Source organism: Dendrobates tinctorius, unplaced genomic scaffold, assembly GCF_039654945.1.
Source record: "Dendrobates tinctorius isolate UK_male_01 unplaced genomic scaffold, ASM3965494v1 ptg000069l, whole genome shotgun sequence".
Classification (NCBI taxonomy): domain Eukaryota; kingdom Metazoa; phylum Chordata; class Amphibia; order Anura; family Dendrobatidae; genus Dendrobates; species Dendrobates tinctorius.
The window spans coordinates 27,838,482-27,862,136 of NW_027361737.1; the positions used below are offsets into that span (position 1 = coordinate 27,838,482).

Consider the following 23,655-nt stretch of genomic DNA (forward strand, 5'->3'; position numbering starts at 1 on the left):
ACCGTGGGTAGGCCGCAGCCGCGGGCAGAGGGGGGGGTGACAGCGGCCGCGAGCTGTGCTGGGGCCGCGGTCTAGGCAGGGGCAACAAGTCTCAGACGGCTCTCTGGATACCGTCCTCCCTGGCGCTGGTCAGTTGCTCTAGCTGGCAGATGCTCCCCAGCTCTCCCTGTCCTGGTCTGCTCACTCATCGTCTGGGGGATTCCCCGCCTCCTTTATACCAGTCCCTCCCCCCAGCCCACCTGTCAGTCACAACGGTCCGTTCTCGAATCCTGTCCCCCGGGAACAGTTTCCCCCGGAACCCAGATGACGGCTCCTCTGGTTCCGGCCCGGACACTCGACGGGGGCCGTTCCTCCCACACAGCTCCTTGCTATATAAAGTTTAATGTGGAAAAAAAAAGCTGCTGAAAAGACGGTCTGCTTTTTTGGAACCTTTTGATTGGCCAGTTCCTAGTTTGGAGCGTTTTCCATCAGTAGCTACTTCAAAGAAGTGGCATGTGATTTCTTTTTTTTTTTTTTCATCCTGGCATTGTTGAAAGCCTGAGGCAGATAATAGATGCCCAAATGATCTTACATATGCACAGCAAGTCATTTCTACTGTGAAGCAGCGAGCGGAGTCATATGTGAGGGTCGCTATGTGTCCCCAAGAATGCGCTCAGAAGCGTATTAGATCCGCTGGAGTGCCCTGTCGTCGCAGCAGTGTGCCTGTTACTCACAGGACAGAATAAAAGTAAGTTTGAGCCTGATCAAGTTGTTTGGACCAAGGAGTTTATTCAGGAAAATCCAGTATGGGCTTTTATTTTTTAAACGGGCTGCAGGAAGGTAGTGGGGTCCGGTCCGTTTCCTCCAGTCCAGGTCTTATAAGTGGCCTATGGCCACAGATTGGAGAGAGGAAAAAAAAACCCTGCAGAAAGGGTTTTGGGTGTGTCTGTTCTGACTTGCTCAGAGAGAGAGAGAGCAGTAGTCTGCAGAGCTCCCTGCCTGAGGCAACACAGGGCCAAGCTGAGCCAAGGTCTGGCACCCTTTCATACCCGGGCAACGCGGTCGCTCACGGCAACTGGCCACGGACTGTTTTGTTGCTTCCTGACTGCGATCCGGAGGATACAGCGTGTTGTGCACTGTGAGTGGGGTTTTTTTTTTGTGGACATTAAATACATTTTTTTGTTTGAACTTGCTGGGTCACTGCCTCATCTCTGCACAGCGTGGATGCTGCTGCTTTACACTACATAGAACTGAATAGGAAGATTCTTTTAAGTGTTTGAGCCTTTCCTCTGATATTTTTAGGAGCGGAGCTGCTCAGAAAATGGCACAGTGTGAACATAACCTTGCACTCATGTTTGGGCTGGAGTTGTTACTGTAATGCACTAATGCACCTGTATCCTGCTCATGTCAAAATGGCAATGGCCTTATTTTTCTACAGATTTCTTCTTATGCTTTTAATCTAAAATTGTAAAAGGCAAAATTTGAGAAGCTGGCCATAACAACTAGTCCTGTCACCACTCGGGCAATCCCTTATTAAATACTATACTTTTCATTGTAAAATAAAAATAACAGCTACTCACCTCTTGCTGTTCCCCCATGGCTCTCTTGACATTGTCAGGTGAGCACTGCAGCCAACCAGCGGCCGCTAGTGAGCAGCAACTCACACTTCAAAGGAAGTGTGAGAAGCGACCCATTAGCAGACGCTAATGCCACGTGAGCACTGCAGCCAATGTCACGTGATCCCTGAAGGAACCGGCACCAACATCACTGGAATGATGCCTTCTTATTTTAATTTTATACTGTGGAATTTCATGTTTAAGAAGAGGTTGTCAAACCCTTTAATTATATGTATTGATTTGTTAAACCCTAAGGGCGGCCGTAAAACACGGATGTCGATCACAGTGTACGGACTAGCCAGAAGCTCTCCTGACCAAAGCGTGACAGCTGCATAGAAATACATGCTGTCACGCTTGGGTCAAAAGAGCCGTCGGCCAGTCCGAACACTGCAATGTGAACGTCGTCTGTAATATTTGGTCGTCTGTAGTATATGGTTTTCTGACTGCGCCCTAAAAGGTAGGTTATAACTCTCTTGCTATGCATAATAAAGCTGACCATACTCTTAAGCTGTCAGAAGATGATTCTTTTAGCTATACCTCTCAAACCCTATCTATTTATGCTCTGCTATGTGTGTGTTTATCAACTGAGAGTCTGAAATAAGAAGGGTCTGGCAGGGGCTTGTGTTCTCTAGGAACAAAGAGTTTGGGTCTTTTGAATTTTTCCTTTTTTCTCCAACACTTTCCACTGGCCGTTTGACTTTTATCTAATGCATATGGCCATCTATGTCCTTCTCTCCTATTGCTTGTGACTTGCATAAGCCAGGAAGATTCCAGTGCCATGGATCCTGCACAGATGTGAGTCGAATTCTGATGTCAATAAACCACAAAGAACAGATACAAGGTTCAGAGGATACATGTGATGATCCCATCAGCAGATATGTTCATTCACTTCTGTATTTCAGACTGCGAAAATAGGCAGAGTTCCTGTTTATATTCACGGTCAGTAAATTGGAGGAGGTGGACGAGAATCACATGTAATCCCTTCTACTATTGTTCGTTTCTGGCACTGACACAGGGAGACCACACAGGGCCATGGATTTGGGTTTTGCATATTCTGAAGGCGAGAAATGCAATCTATCTGGAGACTTTCACTGCTGGTTTTTACAGAGGTATAAGAAGATCATAGGGAGATAATGGGGAAACTTTATCCAAAATTGGAAGTGGTGAAAACATTTTGAGAAGGTGGCCATAGCAATCAGTCAGGTCACTGTTTAATTTTATAGGCAGTTTTTCTGCTTTTCCATTTCGACATATTTTTCCTTATTTGTTTATTACTGGATCTTCTTTCACTTTCTTTTGCACAGCAAACATGATTCTGCCCGCCAGGGCCGGTTTTAGACAAAGTGGGGCCCCAAATGTTAACATATTGTACCATCACACAGAAACATTTTGGTTATATTTTACGTGCACTGAGTTCAGGCTTTTAAACGAGCGCGATCGACAATATTGAAGTCATCGAACGCTTGTTTCCGGGCCTCTTTACAACGACTGAGGAAGAATGATGGGAACAGAACAATCACTTTTAGATCAATCTGTCCCCATACAATATCATGTTATCAGCAGCATATCTTCAGGTTACACCGGGTGATGTGCTGCTGTGAACAATGATTTTAGTTCTGGCATAAACAATCCAATCACTCACTTAATTATCAGCATTTTGTTTAAGCATAATGCACCCCATAGTTCTGCATATTGTATAATACACACCCCATAGTCACCCATATAGTATAATGTGCCCAATATCCCTCCATATACATTAATTCATTCCCCATAGTCCTCCATATAGTATAATACGCTCCCAATAACCTCTGTATAGTATAATGCATCTGGGACGTCCTCACACCCAGGGCTGTGGGGTACTCGGTACCGGGCCCGATGAGCTTCAATGGGAGATGTCACGGCAGCTGGGACCCGGCCCGTGGCCCTGGGCGCCCATTGTAAAAGGGAGTTGTTTCAGTGTGCTTGTGGTGGTGAAAGTTTATAAGTGATTCGTGACGCCACCTGTGGTGTTCGGCAATAGAGATGTAAGCCGACACTGCAGACAGATCCTCTGGGACAGATGGTGTGGTGCAGCAATGATGTTATAGTCCTCCACAGGCAGGGCTGTAGTCCTAGGGCAGTGTAGGTGAAGTGACACGTAGATGGTGTAGTGTCAGGCACAAAGGATGTAGCAGTGCTGGGCAGGTTGGCGCAGGAATAAGTGGAGGACACCAGGGCATGTAGTTCCAAAGCTTTACTCACAATCTGTTGTACAAACAGGTGCCTGCCTCCGTGCCGTGTCCTCCGGGTCAGGGACCCAGTCAACCTCCAGGCAAGATGGAATACTCCTTTCCAACACTCCGCCAACATGTGCCTTTCTGAATGTCTCCTCTTATAGCGCCTTTAAATGAAGTACTCCTAGTACTGAGTTACACTGGGGTTCCTCCTGTCCGATGTTCCTATGAACTCTACTTGTACGGCAGACAGCTGTAGCTTGCTTCGGGGACTTCTTGCTACTAAGTCCCGGCTCACTATCCAGTTGCTGTTGTGCCCCCAAGTCTTGTGTGGGAATAAAGTGGTCACTACTTCTGTTCCTCCGGTGTCTGCTGCAGGACCATTAGTATCCATACAACCTCGGGGACCGGACCCCGGCCTTGCGCTTGGAACTTCTAGGAAGGGTTCTCCTCTAACCCACGTCCTCTGTTCCCTTTTACTCCTCACGTTCCGTACTAGTCTTTCTTTCTATGGAGAATCAGGCTTTCAGTCTATGTTGCTCTCTCCCTTTCCTGTGCCAGCAGAGCCAGGTCACTGGGATCAGCTGCAGCACTTCCATACATCTATCCCTCTCTCCAGGGATCTTCTTCTCTCCAACTCTCTAAACAACTGACCTCTCATCCTAAACTCTTCCCGCTCCTTGTAATGTAATCTAACTCCACCCACCTCACAGCACGTTTCGTGTTCCAAGCAGGGAGCCACCAATGGGTGCTTTGCTATACTCCAAGCAGGGAGCCGCCGAAGGTGCTTTGCTACACTACTTTGTGGTGTGGGGTGCAGGTGTTGGAGTGTGGTCAGGAGTCTCCACCTTACCTGGATGGTGGGATACCACACCTCAGGAGGAGGTGCAGTACCTCTGTGGCGACTGGGCCTCAGGGGCACCACACATCCCATAGTCCTCCATATTTTAAAATGAATTCCCATAGTACTCCATGTTCTACAAAGTACTCCTCATAGTATATTGCACCCCATAGTCCTTCACATAGTGTAATGCATTCCCCATAGCCATCGATACAGTATAATGCAGGGCCCATATATCACATAAAGTATAATGCACCCCATAGTCCTCCTTAGAGTATAATGCAGCCCACACACACACATATTCCTCCATAACTGCTTTCAACTGTATTGCCATTTGTAGAGTCATCCTCTTTTCAACTGATGTCGCTAATAAGTTGAATGCGGGGGGTGGGGGCGCGCTGGCCGCAAACTCGCAGGCCCCATAGTGGCCATGTGGTGTGCCTCGTCTGCCTGCCCCTAACGCCATACCTGCTGCCCGCTTCTGATGACCATAGACCCCTCTAAGATGCAGGGAGTAAGAGAAATTCATGCCAGCAGCACTTATGATGTGTAGAAGTTGTCCACATCACTGTTCAGAGCAATGCATTGTGGTTATAGTATTCATTATATACTGTAGTATACAGTGACATGTAAAAGTTTGGGCACCCCTGGTCAATATTACTGTTATTGTGAACAGTTAAGCACCAGAGCAAGTGGGAAAAGCCGAGGCTAAGTGCCAGAATTGGTGCATCGAATGGATGAGGGCTGGTGTAATTAGGCTGGGAGGGGGCCAATATACATGGCCCCTTCCCAGCCTATTAATATCAGCCTGCAGCTGTCTCCTTTTCCTTAGTTGGTTATTTAAAAATAGGGGGGGGACTACGTCACTTTTTTAGGGTCCACCCTATTTTTATAACCAGCTAAGGCAAATCAGACAGCTGTGGATTGATATTATTAGACTGTGCAACTCTAAGGATATTGGCCTTTTTCCAGTCTAAAAATACCAGCCTACATGTGTGTTTTCTCTTGGCTTGTTTTGAAAGGAAAGGGGACGTATTTTTTTTTTGCTTGTTTTTTATTTCGTATTTATATTTACTGTTCGGCCAATCATAGCCATGCCATTACTTGCAATGGCTGTGATAGAACCTTTCAACATGCTTTACTAGACTTCCGGACCCGAAAAAGAAAACCGGGCATACAGTAAGAAGTCAAATTCAGGGATCGTTCATCCCTAATTTTTACAGCTATGTCAAATCACTGAGCTGGGGCAAACAGGAAGGATTCCCTAACCCTGCAAAAAGTCTATTCAAGCAATTCGATGAGTAGGAGGAGACAGCGGGGCAGAATCTCAAAATCGGGACTGTACATGCACGGCCCTGCACAACTCGTGCACACGCGGCTCCGCTCCGTACACCTCGTGCACACGCGGCTCCGCTCCGTACACCTCGTGCACACGCGGCTCCGCTCCGTACACCTCGTGCACACGCGGCTCCGCTCCGTACACCTCGTGCACACGCGGCTCCGCTCCGTACACCCATAAACTTCCCTCATCCAGCACCATGACAACCAGCACAGCAGAGCCCTGCATACACCAAGGCCCCTGATCATGTGACCCCTGACTCCTCCCTTCCTGTGACCTCATCACAGGTCCTGTGCGCACAGCCCAGCGGCGTCATTGCTGGGATTTATTAGCAGTGAGTGGCTGCAGTGGCCAGTGGGTCTCTCTGGGAGGCCGAGGATGTGGTCGGTGCCTGTGGCGGCGGGAAAAGTAAACTCGCTTTCTACTACCGCGGCCAGGTGTTTTCATTGTGTGCTCCTGCTTCTGGGGGGGGGCAGCTGCCCCACGTTGGGTATGCCCATGTTCCTGTGTAAGGCTACTTTCACACTAGCGTTGGCCGTTGCCCTGCGTCGGGGCGACGTACCGTCGCACGCTGTGAAAGTTGTGCACAACGGGGGCAGCGGATGCAGTTTTTCAACACATCCGCTGCCCCATTGTAATGTCCGGGGAGGAGGGGACGGAGTTTTGGCCGCGCATGCGCGGTCGAAAATGGCGGAGGCGACGCACAAAAACGTTACATGTAACGTTTTTGTGTGCGTCGCGGCCGCCAAAACACACGACGCATCCGTTGCACGACGGATGCGACGTGTGCCCATACGTCGCAATGCGTCGCTAACACAAGTCTATGGAGAAAAAACGCATCCTGTGGGCAACTTTGCAGGATGCGTTTTTTTCTCCAAAACGCATTGCGACGTATGTCGGCCGACGCTAGTGTGAAAGTAGCCTTTGGAGGTGCCAGGGCCTAGCCCTGTAGATATTGTTACCACTGTTTGCTCTCATGATTGACATGCTTGTATATGTTATATGTACTTATCTGTGTATATGTTTCCACTGCCATATTGTGTAATATAGGTGTATTAGATGAAGATAGGGTAGTTATAGAGAATGGACACAAGATGGGGGCACTGATCACATTCATATTAGGGTTAACTAGGAGGACATAAGAGGAGTGGTTATCTGGGAACTGAGTGGAGATAGATTTCCTGGTGTTGTCAGTTGAGTCAGGGGAAGCATCTGATACTAGTCTGAAGGCAGAGGTCCTGACGAGCCTGCCTGACAGAGAGAAGGTGTGAAGCTGAGTCTCTTAGCCATCCTGAATAGAGAAAAAGAGTATAGTGCCTACAGCACCGGCCAGTGGGAGAGCCACTGGGGAGACGTCATCCTGAGACTGGAAGCTGATGAGATAGTGAAGCCAGTGGATGAGTCACTGTGGAAGAAGTCAGCCTGAATCTGGGAGCTGTTGAGACTGGGAGACCAGTGAAAGAGTCCCTGTGGAGATGACAGCCAGAGTGTGGGAGCTAATCAAGGAGACGAATGGGCCACCAGCCGAGTGCACGGACAGGATAACCAAAAGGGGGTGGACGACCTAGTAGACAGGTACCTTCGTGGGCTAAAGTCGGTCACAAGAAGAGAGGACGAAGTGCCATTTTCACTGGGCTCCTCGTTCCGTTGTCATTTTGTGGTCCACTCCTGTGTAGCTGAAGAAGCTAGGTACTGCTGTAGAAGATGTATTTTTGGTATTGTGTTGAGAGCCCTAAAGGCAGATTGGATGCTCTGTGTCCTGAGGAAAATAAAGTTGAACTGTTTAAGTTTATTCCAGCCTCTGTCTCCAGTCCTTTGAACACCAGGAGGAGTGGACTACGTACCAGGAATGAAGCAGCCTCCAGCACAGTGAGTACTGGAGCGGCTGATGGGGCTACCGTGTTATTACACCTGTGGGACATTAGAAACCGGAAAAGTCATGCAGGATATGGAAATACAGCCAAAACACATTCCATACATACATGTGTTGGCCCTAGAGGTGGGATCTGTACTTACTGGGAGCACGTAAGGTCCTTTGAACTCTTTCTGATAGATGAGGTGGACAACAGCTATACTGTAGCTGACATAGACATGATCGGAAAGTGCAGAGCTCATTGGTGGCCCCCTCTCCATTCTCTACTTGGATGCTTTGTCTAGGGAAACAACATCCCTTCTAAGGAAGCACGCGAAACGCGCGTTAATTGGGCCCTGCACATGGTCCACTAAGATTGAGTCAGTGGTAATGAATAGGTCTGCCTAACCATTTGTTTTGTTGGAAAAGCTGCCCTGCACTATTTAAGCACTTGCATATGCACTATTCGCAGTTTTTTTCAAACGTTCTACTTATGCACTATCACTATTAGGCCGGCGTCACACTAGAGAGGAATACGGATGAGTGAGAGACGATAAAAAAACGCATTGCCCACGGACCAATGCTTCTCTATGAGGTAGCTCCCATCAGCCGTATTTTTCTCTCGTAGTTTCTACGGTCCGTGCCAATCGCAGCATGCTGCGATTGTCAGTGTATTACGACCGTAGTACGCCAATGCAAGTCTATGGGTGCGCAAAAAAATTGCATTACACACGGAGCACCTGTGTGACTTGCGAGAAATACGACAGACTTTTCCTTGTGACAGGAAATGGGCCGATCCATCATCAGGAAGCTTAAACATGCAAATTAGCTCAAAAAGCGCTCAATACATACAGGAAGTACGCCTCCACGGAGGACAGCATCATGGCACCCTACCAGAATCTGAATGTGGAGCTGCTAATTGTCCTTGTGCATGATCGCCCGGAATTATGGGAACAGTGGGATGCACATTATGCCGATCGGGCAAGAAAGGAGGCTGCATGGAGGCGCATATGTCGCAAAATGTTACCTGATTTTGGTGATCGACCACGTGAGGAGCAGCAGCACAAAAGTACGTGCACATAAATTATGTATGTCAAATTACCTGCCATCCAAAAAATATTTTTCAAGTAGGCCCCCCGCATCCTGTGCTTCTGATATTGGGCTTTTGTGGCTTGTAAATTATTTTTTGACACACTGTTTGACCCTGAGTGAATGTTACCCTGTCCCAAGCTCCTCATAATGCCTAGCAAAAACAGCTTAAAGAGTTGCTAATTGCCACATGAGCTACTGTGACCCTGTGCATATGGCCTGGTTGCACCAATGCTATATGCCACCCTGGGTAGAACGCACACCCTAGTAGGCCACATGACTTTGATACTAGTTTAAAAACTTGTTTTAGGCAAATTGTAATTTTTCGTTCTTTTATGTCACATTGCAGTCGAAGATGTGATTAGCTGCTGGTGCAGCATCCGTGATCAGTATCGCCGTGAGCGCCAGCAGCGGGCAAGAAGTGGTTCAGGGGCCCACACAAAGCGGAAATATGTTTATTTCGACCGCCTCTCGTTCCTCGCTCCAATTATGGATCTCAGACTGTAAGTATAACAAAAACATCACATGACAAAAACGCTTTATAGGGCCCAATCAAAAATTTCCTTTTTCTACATTTTATATTTACTCACAGAACTCAGTCTAACATCACTGAAAGAGAGACAGGGTGTGAATCAGAGGCCATCATTGATCCTGTAGATGGAGGGGTTAAGGTGTCTGGCACATCTTGTGACCTTCCAAGGAGCCAGGCCCAAGTGACTTCTCCGGCTCGACCTGATCCTGCCCTAGAACCTGGGCCGCCACCAGAAACGCCGCCACCAGGAACAGAGCCACAACAAGGACTGTCAGCTGCATCACCACCCGTCATCCAGGATGAACAGGGCAACAGCCCAACTGTTCGGCTAGAGGGCTCCCTCCAACCTGCTGTGCCATCCAGGCGACTTAGATGAAGGCGCCATATCCCTGCCACTGATACCAGGACCAATGTGGATACAGGGGACCAAAATTCTCGTAACAGAGTTGCCACTGATGATGGGGAGGAGGAGTGCTCACGCAGCCTTGCCCATTATTTTCGTTCCCTTCCCTGTGAGGTGCGGCTACGTGTGCGAGGATCCAGTCAGATCCTAATTGACGCAAGCACCCCCCCAATACCCCTTATGAGGTGTTTGAGTCTCTGGAGAGGAGGCAGCTGTCACCCAGGAATCTCATGCGTCTTAACCCACACCCCCAAGTGCTTGCTCAATCGGTCTGAGGATCCTCCTACTTGTGGGCCTACACCTCACACCCTTCTCCCACCCCCCACTCAACATTGGCAACATCATTCCCAAATGTCGGTATAACCCAGCACACCAATATGGCCACTTGTTCCCAGCCAATGTTGGGTGCTGGTCCCAATCTGGTTCGGGACGACATGGCCATTTTGGTGGTTTAGACTCACTGCCCTTCCAGCCTCAACAGGAGAGTCGTCTCCAATATAGTGCCCAGTATCCACCTCAAGACCATGAGCCGGCTCACTACCTCCATCATGAGCAAGAGTATGCCCCCACACAGGCCGAGGGCCAAGGTGGCCACACTAGCCATCAGGCAACACAGGCTGGGCTGCCGCCTTCTCTCCCCCCCCCCCCCCCACGATTTATAAGTGTGTGTGTTTTTGTGGTTAAATGCTGTATTGTAACATTTTAACAATCTGTTTGTGTTCTAAGGCAAATTATGGCTATTTTGCTAAATAACATAAGGCTTCACAATGCCTTTAAAAAAAAGGATACATAAAAAGTTTTAACTTTCAATTGTTGTTGTCCTTCCATAGGCCCCAATGTCAACAATTATAAACTTGTATTGAGGGTCGGCCAGAGCCAACAATACAGCAGAAAAGTATTGTTTCTAATTGAAGAATTGTGAGCCAGAGTTCGGCAGCTTAAGCACCCGGATATGTTTGCCATCAAGGGCCCAAATACAATTAGGAAAGTGGCATTCCTCCTCAAAGTCTCTTGATATCCTCAACCAGTCTGCCATCCTGGGCTGGGGCATGATGAGTTGATGTAGTCTTGACCGTATTTGACTACATGTCGACCTGACTATGCCAGAAATGGTAGATCTTCCAATGAGAAACTCATGGTAGAGGGCGACATAAGACAGGCCAGTGGACAGGAAGCTGAAGAACAACAGAAATGGAACATTTTAGAATGTACAAATTAACAAAAGACCAGGTACATACATACAAAACTTGTTAGTGATTCAGATCTACTGACACACATATATTTGGTCGCACAATCACTACGTGATATTCAGTACATATTACACATAACATTCTGGTCTGTAAGTTTATATATATCTGGAATAAGATGAGGGCATTAAACTTAGGACTAAATAAAAAACATACTTTGGGCAACACATCATGAACATAGAGAATGTGGTTGTGTAGTACATACCGTAATGTGAGTAGAAGTCGCTCCTCTGCAGATATAGCTTTGCGCATCCTTGTGTCCTGAAAGGTTATCCCAGGGCGCACTGTCTCCAAGAGTAGATCAAATGTTGCAAGTCTCATGCGACAGTATTGGTAGAATTTTTCCGGATGATACCGCAGAGAAGAATAGAGGGGCTGAAAATGACCTCTTGTGAGTCATTGCCTCAAAAGTGGATGGACCTACATGCGCCTCCTCCTCCTCGGATCCACAATCACTGGGTATGCCTGGACAAAACCCAGCTGAAGAGAACACGGTCAGTTGGGGTGAACTGAAGTGTGTCAAACATGTTTGCTAACAACCAGCAAGACACCCACACAAGCACAGCACCAAAATGGGCAGATTGGGGCTGCCACCTGATGTTGAGGCAATAAATAGGGTTGGTGCTGATGATTTAAATTATGTGCAGGCCTCAAAACCGTTAAATGTACATTTTGCAAGGTTGCGAGAAAAAAACGGTATACGGATGCTTACTTGAGAAAAATACGCAGCCATACCCTGACAACGGATGACATACGGAGCACTATTTAGGGACCATGTATGCGTATTACAGACGTAAAGTACAGTCCGTATTTTTCTACCTTGTGTGTGACTCCAGCCTTATGTTGGTATCTTGTTTTAAAAACTGAATGTTGATAAATGAATTGTGTATAGTGCTTAGCAGCTTTCTTACAATCCACAGAGGGAACTTCTGTTTAGTCTTAGGTGGGAATAGTGTGAATATTAGTAGATTGTGAGTCCTCGCAGACAATGCCCTCTCTCCTCCTGTACCTGTCGTCTTGTATTATTTATGATTACTGTACTTGTTTTTATTATGTATACCCCTCCTCACATGTAAAGGGCCATGGAATAATTGGCGCTATAATAAATAATATACAGGGTGGGCCATTTATATGGATACACCTAAATATAATGGGAATGGTTGGTGATATCAACTTCCTCTTTGTGGCACATTAGTATATGCGAGGGGGAAACTTTTCAAGATGGGTGGTGACCATGGTGGCCATTTTGAAGTTGGCCATTTTGGATCCAACTTTATTTTTACCAATGGGAAGAGGGTCAAGTGACACATCAAACTTATTGAGAATTTCACAAGAATAACAATGGTGTGCTTGGTTTTAACGTAACTTTATTCTTTCATGAGTTATTTACAAGTTTATGACCACTTATAAAATGTGTTCAAATTGCTGCCCATTGTGTTGGATTGTCAATGCAACCCTCTTCTCCCACTCTTGACACACTGATAGTCAACTATCACTGCAGCCCCCCACCAGTCGGGCCTTTATGGCAGAGTGGCCCGACAGAAGCCTCTCCTCAGTGCCAGACATATAAAAGCCCACATAGAGTTTGCTAAAAACACACATGAAGGATTCCCAGACTATGAGAAATAAGATTCTCTTGTCTGATGAGACGAAAATAGGACTTTTTGGTGATAATTCTAAGCAGTATATGTGGAGAAAACCAGGCACTGCTCATCACCTGCCCAATACAATCCCAACAGTGAAACATGGTGGCAGCATCATGCTATGGGGGTGTTTTTCAGCTGCAGGGACAGGACAACTGGTTGCCTTTGCAGGAAACATGAATGCGGCCAAGTACAGAGAGATCCTGGATGAAAACCTCTTCCAGAGTGCTCTGGACCTCAGACTTGGCCGAAGGTTCACTTTCCAACAATACAATGACCCTAAGCACACAGTCTTTGGAGTGTGGTAGGATATTAGAAAACTCAGCTGAAACCCACACAAACACTGGGAGGACATACATGGCAGATCTTGTCCTTGGTGGGATTTGAACCCAGGAGTCCAGCGCTGCAAGGCTGCAGTGCTATCCACTGAACCACCAATGTCATGATTGTTTCTAGCTACTCTGAAAGCCTCTCAGTCCAAATTTTTGACTTGCATAAGTACATAGAGATACCTGATGTTAGAGTTTCCCATGGTGCAACCTCCCCCATGGGTGCCAACTGTGTCATGTAAACACCCAGCCCAACAACAGAAAAATCTCCCTGGCTTCCAAGTTATTTATTTGCCTGGCATTAGGTTATTTTCTAGCAGACGTGCATTTCTACGGTCATATTTCAGCTTTCTCCAATACATTGTCATAAAGAAGCATTCTCAATATGAGCAGCAAATCGGCACCGGAAGACACTGATTTTGCACTGAGCCAGAAAAAGAAAAAGGGTATGTGGTCTGTGTCGCGGCCTGCATCGGCATGTTACATGTTATTAGTGGTAGATAGTATGGATATAGGGTGTATTGTTACAGGTGGCGTTACTATAGGGGGTGTAGAAGTAACAATCAAACTTACAGACCCCCTACTAAATAAAAGGGCCCTAAATCTTCAGGGTATTAGCTGATTGTTACGTAATGATGGATAATTACACAAAATTTTGCTCAATTCTTTTTACCCTAATAGAGGAAATTCTGATCTTATTTTAGACGGGCAAACAAAATAATACTGGCTATAAATTGTGCACCCACTTTGCTGGCAGGTTTAAGGAGGGCACTGGACAGGGATCTAATGCAAGATGCTGTGATTAACCCATATGTTGATGGCACACAGGCATATACGGTATACGATCAAAGACCAGCGGGCTGCAGGGCGACAGTCCTCACCATGTGCTGATTTCCAGTAAGAATCCTGGGGCCCTCGGAACAATAATGATGATGAGCCACAATAGTTGTGATTTAGGATACCCATTCTTTTCCTTTTTGCAGTAGGTGTATGTTGGTCTTAGACCGACTAGCTGAAAAATCTATGTCATACGTAGCAACAGTCTGTCCCCAGTAGACTAGTTAAATCTCTCGGGTTCTCTGTTTTCCAACACTTTGCTATTATAATTTGTCACATGAGTTCTTAAAGGACTAAAGTGTTTTTATACACTATGTATTGGAGAAAACCCTGTATTCCTGAGGATACAGTCCATATCTGTGGTAAGAGATTATAGTGTAAAGACTACGTTTATAGGGCCCTATGTGACTACATACACAATGTAGATGGCCATTTTCAGTGAGAGTAAGGGCAGGTTCACATGAGCGCATTAAAAAAAAAAAAAAAAATAAGAGTTACATCTAGAAAAGTTGGATGATTTTTGTTCTCACTTGTATACAGTATAAAAATTATTTTACTTTTTTACTCTGCATCTATTCATCATTTACAGTTTCCTATGATGTACAATTGCAATATATTTAGAAAAATTAAATTGTTTACTGTGGCTCCATATGACATACTAAATATATATATATATATATATATATATATATATATATATATATATATATATATATATATATATGTATCCAGAGACACTAATGGGTGAGTCTCCTCTGATTTATGGAATAAACTAGATCATGGTGTGAGTTTTATCACATGCAGATTCAGTGAGTAAAAAAAAAGTTTCATCTGCACTGCCTCATTGAATAACATCGGTCCGAGTACTGACTTTTTTTTTCACGGACAGCACTTGGACCAAAAATATGGTCAAGTACGCATGTCCTAAGAACTGAGAATAAGGATCCATTTGCATTTTTTTTAAAATACCGTAACTTTTTTCTTTTTTTGTCTTCCGGTATTTGCTGATTTTTGCATCAAAAGCTTTAAAACTGTGCAAAGGATTGATGAATTTTGCCCAAAATAGGCAAAAACATGTTAAAATGTTTTTCTGTCTTTGCTCTAAAAAAGACATGAAAGTGTAAAGTTACAAAAATTCTTTAAAAGAAAAAGTGCACGTTTGTCAACTGTGTGCAAAATAAACGTATAGATTTCTACAATGTATCAGGCTATTTATCTCACCTTGACCGGATACAGTTGTGTCTATTAGGCCTCATTCAGATGCAGGGCCATAACTATAATGGGTCCATTGGTTGTAGTTGTAGCTGGGCCCCAGAGATTAGGGGGGCCCAAAAAATCCTTTTGTCCAATATTGGAAAACCTGTGATAGTGTAAGGGTATGGAGGAATATGTTCCCTTTTTGTTCTTCCTCTTCGACAAATCCTAATATTGTTTATGATATGTATGTGTATATAACATATAATGTGGTACTGCTACATGTATTACCGCCTACTGTGATGCAGTGACCCCCTGTGACAGCTAGGGGGCGCTGTATGGGCTGCCCGGGACATACATGCAGGCATTCCCTTTGTTATTATGGGAAAATGGTGAGCGGCAGGATTATAAATGGCCGATATATATCACAGGGGTGGGTGCCCTGTGATTGAAGCTGGAATATGTATTAATCAGCAGAGATATACTGCTGAGGGTTTGTTGCTGTGTATTAGGGAAGCTTCCAGGTGAGATGGGTGGGACCAGTTACCTACAAACCCACCCAGGGGCGTGTGTCTGAACATCCAATGTAAGGCCTGTGTGTGTAAGGCTGAGTGTGTTGAAAGGACCTGCAATGAGGTCATGAGGCATGTGATCCATACCTCAGCTGTGGGTGTGGCTATGGACCATATAATGTGCCTGAGGTCTGGTCACATGAGAGAGTGTGTGCCTGAGTGGTACAGGGTGCAAGGTCCTGGAATGTCAGTGTTGGGAGATTCTGGGAGAAGGATCGGATCCCTGGTGTACGTGCTGCGGCCTTGGACCTGGTGAAGCGTGAGTGTTGGACAGTCTCAGGAGGGGACAGACGTCCTGAATAGCACCCGCTGGGGCCCTGGACCTGGTGGCCGGTGTGTTGGGAGTCCCTGGGAGGAGGGTCGGATCCCTGAATAGCACCCAGTGAGGCCTGTGTGTTGGACGGTTCCAAAGTGGGGACGGACGTCCTGAATAGCACACACAGGCCACGTATGTTTGCAGAGTCAGTGACGGCACTGCATTGGGGGAGCTACTGTTCATCTGTGGATCTGGACTGTCAGGTGGCCTGGTGAGCAAGGCGTTGTCCGGGACGGTGATCCCGGTTCGGCAGCTTCCCTGAGAGAGTACTGACAGGAGTCAGCGTGCAGAGCAGGAGCTCCTAAGAGGTAACCCCGGACATGGGGATATAACTGTTGGTGCCCGTGATGTTCTATGGACACTAATGAACTGTTCGGCGTGCGGTCACCCACGGTAACTGGACAAAGAGGTCCAGCGTGTTTAGTGACAGTGTGATAAAGCCGTGTACCAAGGATTGTGATGGACTATGTGTAAGCATGTGACGTGTAACATGTTCCTCAGCAGTTTATGAAGGCAAAATAAACTGCACTAGACTTTTTAAGTGGAAAGTGTTCCTGTATGCATCAATATCGCAGCCAAATGAGTGTTCCCCAACGCACTCGGTGAGCTCTACCTTACACTACTGATAATAGTATTGCTACACTTTGAGTGTATTACCGCTTCTTGTAAATATGTACAGTATGTTTTATTTGCACGAGTCTTGGGGAAAGTGTAGCTCACTTGTTGGCCACTAGTTGGGGGGAACACAAGTAAGGACATGGTTAATTGTACGAGGGGCTGCTGTGTGGTAAGGTTAGAAACAGGAAGAGTTAGTCGGAGGGCTAGGGATGCCCGAATTGTCCATATGGGCTATAGGCCCGGGACGTCACAGCAGTCACGCAACTAGAAGCGAAGTGAACCACAGCCATCCACACCTATGGTATAGATAATCAGCGGGATAGAACAGTTTGAAGACTCAGTGTGTGGCAACTCATTGGGCAGAAAGCCTTAGAACCGGGGCAAAATGGTCAAGGGACCCCACTGAAGCAGTGAGCACGTACAATAAAGACGTGGTGCAAAATTAGAAGGCAGAACAGAAGGGCAGTACTCTCCCTCAGTGGCTTTATACTCCGGAGATTAATGATCTTGAGTCTGGGGTGAAACATACCCGTAGTAAAGCCGCACAGAGAAAATGCTGAGGAACCGACAGGGACTGTTCGACCCAGGCCCGCTCTTTGTGCTCCTGAGAATAACGCAGGGAAAGAAAAGGAACATTGTTTTGTGAAACCCGTTGTAAAGAATGTGAAGTCTTTGGATGTGCTGTGTAACGGAACCAGTAAAGATGTTATTGTTGAAGTTGATTTGGACTGTCTCAGCTTGTACTGACTCGTCTGAAAAGGATTTCTCACAGCAAAAGAAAAAATTCGAAGGAGCTGAACCTGAAGGCACAGGTATGCTGACGAATGTAGAATATGTTTCTGTGAGGGGAGGCCAGGAGTCCTCGCCCATGACTACGATCCTGGCCTACCCTTATAATTAGAGTTGAGCGAAACAGGTCAGTCAGATTCAGAAGTCGCCGACTTTCGCCAAAGTCGGGTTTCATGAAACGAAACCCGATCACAGTGTGAAGTTGGCCATGCGGTCGGCAACCCAAGCGCCAAAGTTGGGTTTCGCCGAATGCTTGCACGTGACTTTTTTTCAGCCAATGAGAGAAGCAGAGTGGAGTGGGAGTGAGAGGGTGAGGGGGAGAAGAGAGAGATTTCACCGCCTCTAGGGTTAAAATTCATGCCATGTGTGTTTACAGTCCTCCACTCACTGCCGACTTTTCTCCCCATTGACTTGCATTGGGTTTCGTGTTTCAGGACTTCTCCTGACTTTTCCCTATAGTCGGTCGATTTCGTTCGACTCGACTTTTGAGAAAGTCGGGTTTCATGAAACCCGACTCGACCCTAAAAAAGGCAAAGTCGCTCATTTCTACTTATAATAGCTGGAGACCATGTTGGAGATTTTGCACACACACTTAGTTACGCCACTGTTCAGATGTCTGTTTTTTTCTGCCTATGATCAAGTGTTCAATCTGATTTCACCATTTGTGTGACCTCTGTATTTCTCTTAAACAAAAGCTTTTTTCCCCAAAGATTCTCCTGCAAAATAAACAGTAAAATATAATTTACAGAGGTCATCCATGTGCTTGCCTTTTTTTTTTTTTTTTTTTTTTTTAAACAGCCACAATACTTGTTTATGATTGGCCAGCATCATACAGGGGGAGAAGAACACGCCTCTAGTGAAGTCTCTCTGATAACACCCACTTTGACTTGATGAAACTATAACATTAGGAGCCAAATACTTTGATTTGCTAATACCGCCTCAATGAAGAGGCAAAATTTTAATTTTTTTTTTATACCGCTCTGCAGCCATTATTACATTCTGTGTCCAGTTCAACATGAAAAAATTTGGTGAAAGGTCTACCTTTAACGTATATGTTGGAAATATAACCAGGGTTTTCAACAAGCCAGAAATCTAAGACAGTCCATTAAAAATTGGTCTCTTTTTTGGAAAAAAAAATCGAGGAGTCCGTGATTTATTTTTTTTGAGGGTTTAGAAACATATACAGATTATTTTGACTGTAATTATCATTTTACAGTTTAGTGAATGCATCTTATGTCTACATATCAGAATTATGGGCTGTATCTCTTACAATCAGAATACTTCATTATGGTTTTCTATTGTGTACGTAAAAATATTGTTTTTTTTGTTTTTTTTATAAGCTGTCCAGAAAAAAAATTAAAAAGTCAAGTTGGCAACCATGAATATAAGTTAAGTGGGGATCAAAAATGCAGTAGGAACCCATCCTAAGGTCAGGGTCCCACTAACGAATCACATCTGATGCAACATGCTAATGACAATTGTTTTTTGACAGTATGGAAAATAGTAGTAATAAGGAGCATCATATTTTTATAATGTAAATATAAAGGTGTTGTTTCATCATGTATAAGCCCTTTATTATGAGGGCCACAATGGAGAGCTGGATCGGCCACCCTAGAAATCCTTGCAGATGAAATATAGTATTACATGGTGACCACTCCTATGATTATCCTGCCATGTAATTAGAGCAAGAATTCCAAAGAGGGGACAAACTGCCTATTGGTGGCTCTTGTTTGCCGTAGAGGGAAATTCCCAAGCATCAGACTCTTCTGTCTGACAGTTATTTGCGCTATTAAATATAAAACACTATGATAGCCAATAATTATTTTTGACGCGTGTCCTATTAAAACCCCAAAAATCTTTTTTCCTAATAAATTCTTATATTTTATATTTTGCTATGTTGACGTAGCGGTGAGATGTGATGGTTTGACCTGCCTTCAGCTTAATTTCACATAAAGTAAATAATTTATTCCTCACTTATTGCCAATGTTTTATTTTTTTTTTTCTCCAGAAGTTGAAGACATGGCTTATGTAAAAAGTGGCTGGCTGCTACGGCAAAGTAAGTCCTACGATATCTGCATTTTGAGGCATCTTTACAAAAGGCGTAATTATTGTGTTATAACTAGAGTTGAGCGATACCGTCCGATACTTCAAAGTGTTGTATCTGATGGTATCGGCTGATCTTTAAAAAAAGTATCGGTATCGCCGATTCCGATACCGGAAGTCCCATTCAAGTCTATGGGACTTCCGGTATCGGAATAAGAAAAACCCTTTCCTGCCCTTGTACAGCCTCTCTGGGGTCTGTACGGGCCTTTCGGGGGGCTGTGCCGGCCTGCCAGGGGGTCTGTGCAGGCTCCGGTGGTCTGTGCCGGCCTGCCGGTGGTCTGTGCAGGCTCTGGGGGGCTGTGCCGGCCTGCCGGGGGGCTGTGCCGGCCTGCCGGGGGGCTGTGCCGGCCTGCCGGGGGGCTGTGCCGGCCTGCCGGTGGTCTGTGCAGGCTCCGGGGGTCTGTGCAGGCATCGTCCGATGGGACTACAAGTCCCATCGGGCGATGCCTGCTACCATGACAGTGATTGACACATTAGCCAATGATGGGACAGTAGTAGTCCCATCATCCGGCTAATGTGTTAAATGTAAAAAAAGAAAAAAAAAAAAAAAAATTACATGCTACATACATACAACATGCATACTACATACATGCTACATTCATACTACATACTACATACATGCTACATTCATACTACATGCAACATACATACTACATATATACTACATGCATGCTACATACATACTACATACATACTACATGCATGCGACATGCATGCTACATGCTACATACATAACACATATATACTACATGCATGCTACATACATACTACATGCTACATACTACATATATACTACATGCATGCTACATACTACATACTACATGCATGCTACATACATACTGCATGCTACATACATACTACATACATACTACATGCTACATACATACTACATATATACTACATACATACTACATGCATGCTACATGCATGCTACATACATACCACATACATAACACATATATACTACATGCATGCTACATACATACTACATACATACCATATACATACTACATGCATGCTACATACATACTACATGCATGCTACATACATACTACATGCTACATACATACTACATATATACTACATGCATGCTACATACATACTACATGCTACATACATACTACATATATACTACATGCATGCTACATACATACTACATGGGAAATTCCCACGCAGCAATGGCATAAAGTGAGACTAGGGACTTTTTTTTTTTTAAGTGGCGGAGGAATACAGTGCGGAAGGATACCTACCTTCCGTCATTGGATTCCTGCAGCCCGTAGAGAACGGCAGCATCATCTGATGCTGCAGTTCTCTACCCAAGATCGTCGTGGGACACACTCGTGGACTGCTTCGGATCGTGGGTGAGTATTTTTGTGGTTTGTTATGTTAATATTTATTCCGGAAAGACAATGGCTTCGGGGAACAATGTGACAAGTATTGGTAAGTATGTTACTCTATGTTATATGTACTGTATGTCTATGTATGTATTGTATGAATGTATTGTATGTATGTAGTATATATGTGGTATGTATGTAGCATGTAGTATGTATGTAGTATGTATGTAGCATGCATGTAGCATGTAGTATGTATGTAGCATGCATGTAGTATATATGTAGTATGTATGTAGCATGCATGTAGTATATATGTAGTATGTATGTAGCATGCATGTAGTATATATGTAGCATGTATGTAGTATGTATGTGGTATGTATGTAGCATGTAGTATGTATGTAGCATGCATGTAGTATATATGTAGTATGTATGTAGCATGTAGTATGTATGTAGTATGTATGTGGTATGTATGTAGCATGTAGTATGTATGTAGCATGCATGTAGTATATATGTAGTATGTAGTATGTATGTAGTATGTATGTGGTATGTATGTAGCATGTAGTATGTATGTAGCATGCATGTAGTATGTAGTATGTATGTAGTATGTATGTGGTATGTATGTAGCATGTAGCATGCATGTAGCATGCATGTAGTATGTATGTAGCATGCATGTAGTATGTATGTAGCATGCATGTAGTATGTATGTAGCATGCATGTAGTATGTATGTAGCATGCAGTATGTATGTAGCTAGTATGTATGTAGTATATATGTAGTATGTATGTAGCATGTAGTATGTATGTAGCATGCATGTAGTATATATGTAGCATGCATGTAGTATGTATGTAGTATGTATGTAGCATGCAGTATGTATGTAGTATATATGTAGTATGTATGTAGCATGCATGTAGTATGTATGTAGCATGTAGTATGTATGTAGCATGCATGTAGTATGTATGTAGCATGTATGTAGTATGTATGTAGTATATATGTAGTATGTATGTAGCATGTAGTATGTATGTAGCATGCATGTAGTATGTATGTAGTATTTTTTTTTTTTTTTTTTTTTAACATTTAACACATTAGCCGGATGATGGGACTACTACTGTCCCATCATTGGCTAATGTGTCAATCACTGTCATGGTAGCAGGCATCGCCCGATGGGACTTGTAGTCCCATCGGACGATGCTTGCACAGACCCCCGGACATCAGCACAGCCCCCCGGCAGGCCGGCACAGCCCCCCGGCAGGCCGGTACAGACCCCCACAGGGTGCACAGACCACCGGCAGGCCGGCACAGCCCCCCGGCAGGCCGGCAGAGACCCCGGGCAGTCCACACAGCCCCCCGGCAGGCCGGCACAGCCCCCCGGCAGGCCGGCAGAGACCCCCGGAAGGCCCGAAATGACGGCGCATCATGATGACGTCAGGCCGTCAATCAACTGAACTTCCGATTCCGATGCCGAATTCCGATATTGAAAAAATATCGGAAGTCGGTATCGGAATTCCGATACAGCAAGTATCGGCCGATACCCGATACTTGCGGTATCGGAATGCTCAACACTAGTTATAACATGCATAGTTATATACAGGGTGGGCCATTTCTATGGATACACCTAAATAAAATGGGAATGGTTTCCCCCCTCCCATATACTAATGTGCCACAAACAGGAAGTTGATATCACCAACCAGAGGCGTAGCTAGGGTTTGGTTCAGGGGGGGGCAAAACTTCTGAGTGGGCCCCTAACTAGGTAACTGTGATTACAACTCGGTGACGCACCCTAATAGTGGATGTAGGAGCTGACTGTGCTGTTACTGAAAATAATCCCTATATAAACACCAACATGGATATTACCGCAATATGGTCAGTGGTAAATACCAGTCCTACAAAACATATGTGATTACTGCACAGTTTTAGTTGGTGTCTTACCGCTGACGATCTTTCTGATGGAATCGTTCACTTTTCACGTCTTTTCCTTCTGGCCCAGACCAACATGACAACTCCTCCAGCCACGACTCTGCTACAGAGAATACAACAACGACATGCTTCACTTCTCATATTCCAGCCCCATCTCAATCTATCTCCAACCTGCACAAACCCCTCATCCTGCTGATACCCCAATCCTGAGCCGCTGCTGCCATATGTGTCCCTATTACTGCACCTGATACCCCAATGCTGAGCCGCTGCTGCCATATGTGTCCCTATTACTGCACCTGATACCCCAATGCTGAGCCACTGCTGCCGTATGTGTCCCTATTACTGAACTTGATACCCCAATGCTGAGCCGCTGCTGCCGTATGTGTCCTTATTACTGCACCTGATACCCCCTATACACACACGGCTCTGCTCCACACTCCCTATACACACACTGCTTTGCTCCGTACACCTTGTACACACGCACTCTGTTCTGTACACCTTGTACAGACGCACCTCTGCTACGTACATGCTGTACACACGCGCCTTTGCTACGTACACGCTGTACACACGCGCGCTCCTCTGCTAAGTACACGCTGTACAAACGCGACTCCGCTTCATACACCTTGCACACACCTGGCTCCGCTCCGTGCACTTGTACACATGCGGCTCTGCTCCCTACACCCCGTACACACGCGGCTCTGCTCCGTACACGCTGTACACATGCGGCTCTGCTCCGCACACCCCGTACACACGCGGCTCCGCACCATACACCTCGTACACATACGTCTCCAATCCGTACACCCCGCACACACGGCTCTGCTCCGCACACCCCGTACACACACGGCTCTGCTCTGTACACCCCGACCTGTACACACTTGGCTTCGCTCCGTACACAAACGG

At 45.5% G+C, this 23,655-nt stretch overlaps 1 protein-coding gene across 2 annotated transcripts in view; it reads left to right on the forward strand.

Annotated features, from left to right (window-relative positions):
- The window catches only part of PLEKHB2 (pleckstrin homology domain containing B2), a 91,141-nt gene that overhangs the window by 14,469 nt on the left and 53,017 nt on the right, over window positions 1-23,655 (forward strand). The window contains exons 1-2 of one of the 2 annotated variants that reach the window (XM_073581281.1): window positions 933-1,117; window positions 19,418-19,465. In XM_073581281.1, coding sequence (XP_073437382.1) covers window positions 19,429-19,465 — 37 coding nt within the window. In that variant the 5' untranslated portion in view covers window positions 933-1,117; window positions 19,418-19,428. Of the gene's footprint in view, window positions 1-932; window positions 1,118-19,417; window positions 19,466-23,655 lie in introns of those variants that run through there. The other variant, XM_073581280.1, reaches the window with a different exon arrangement.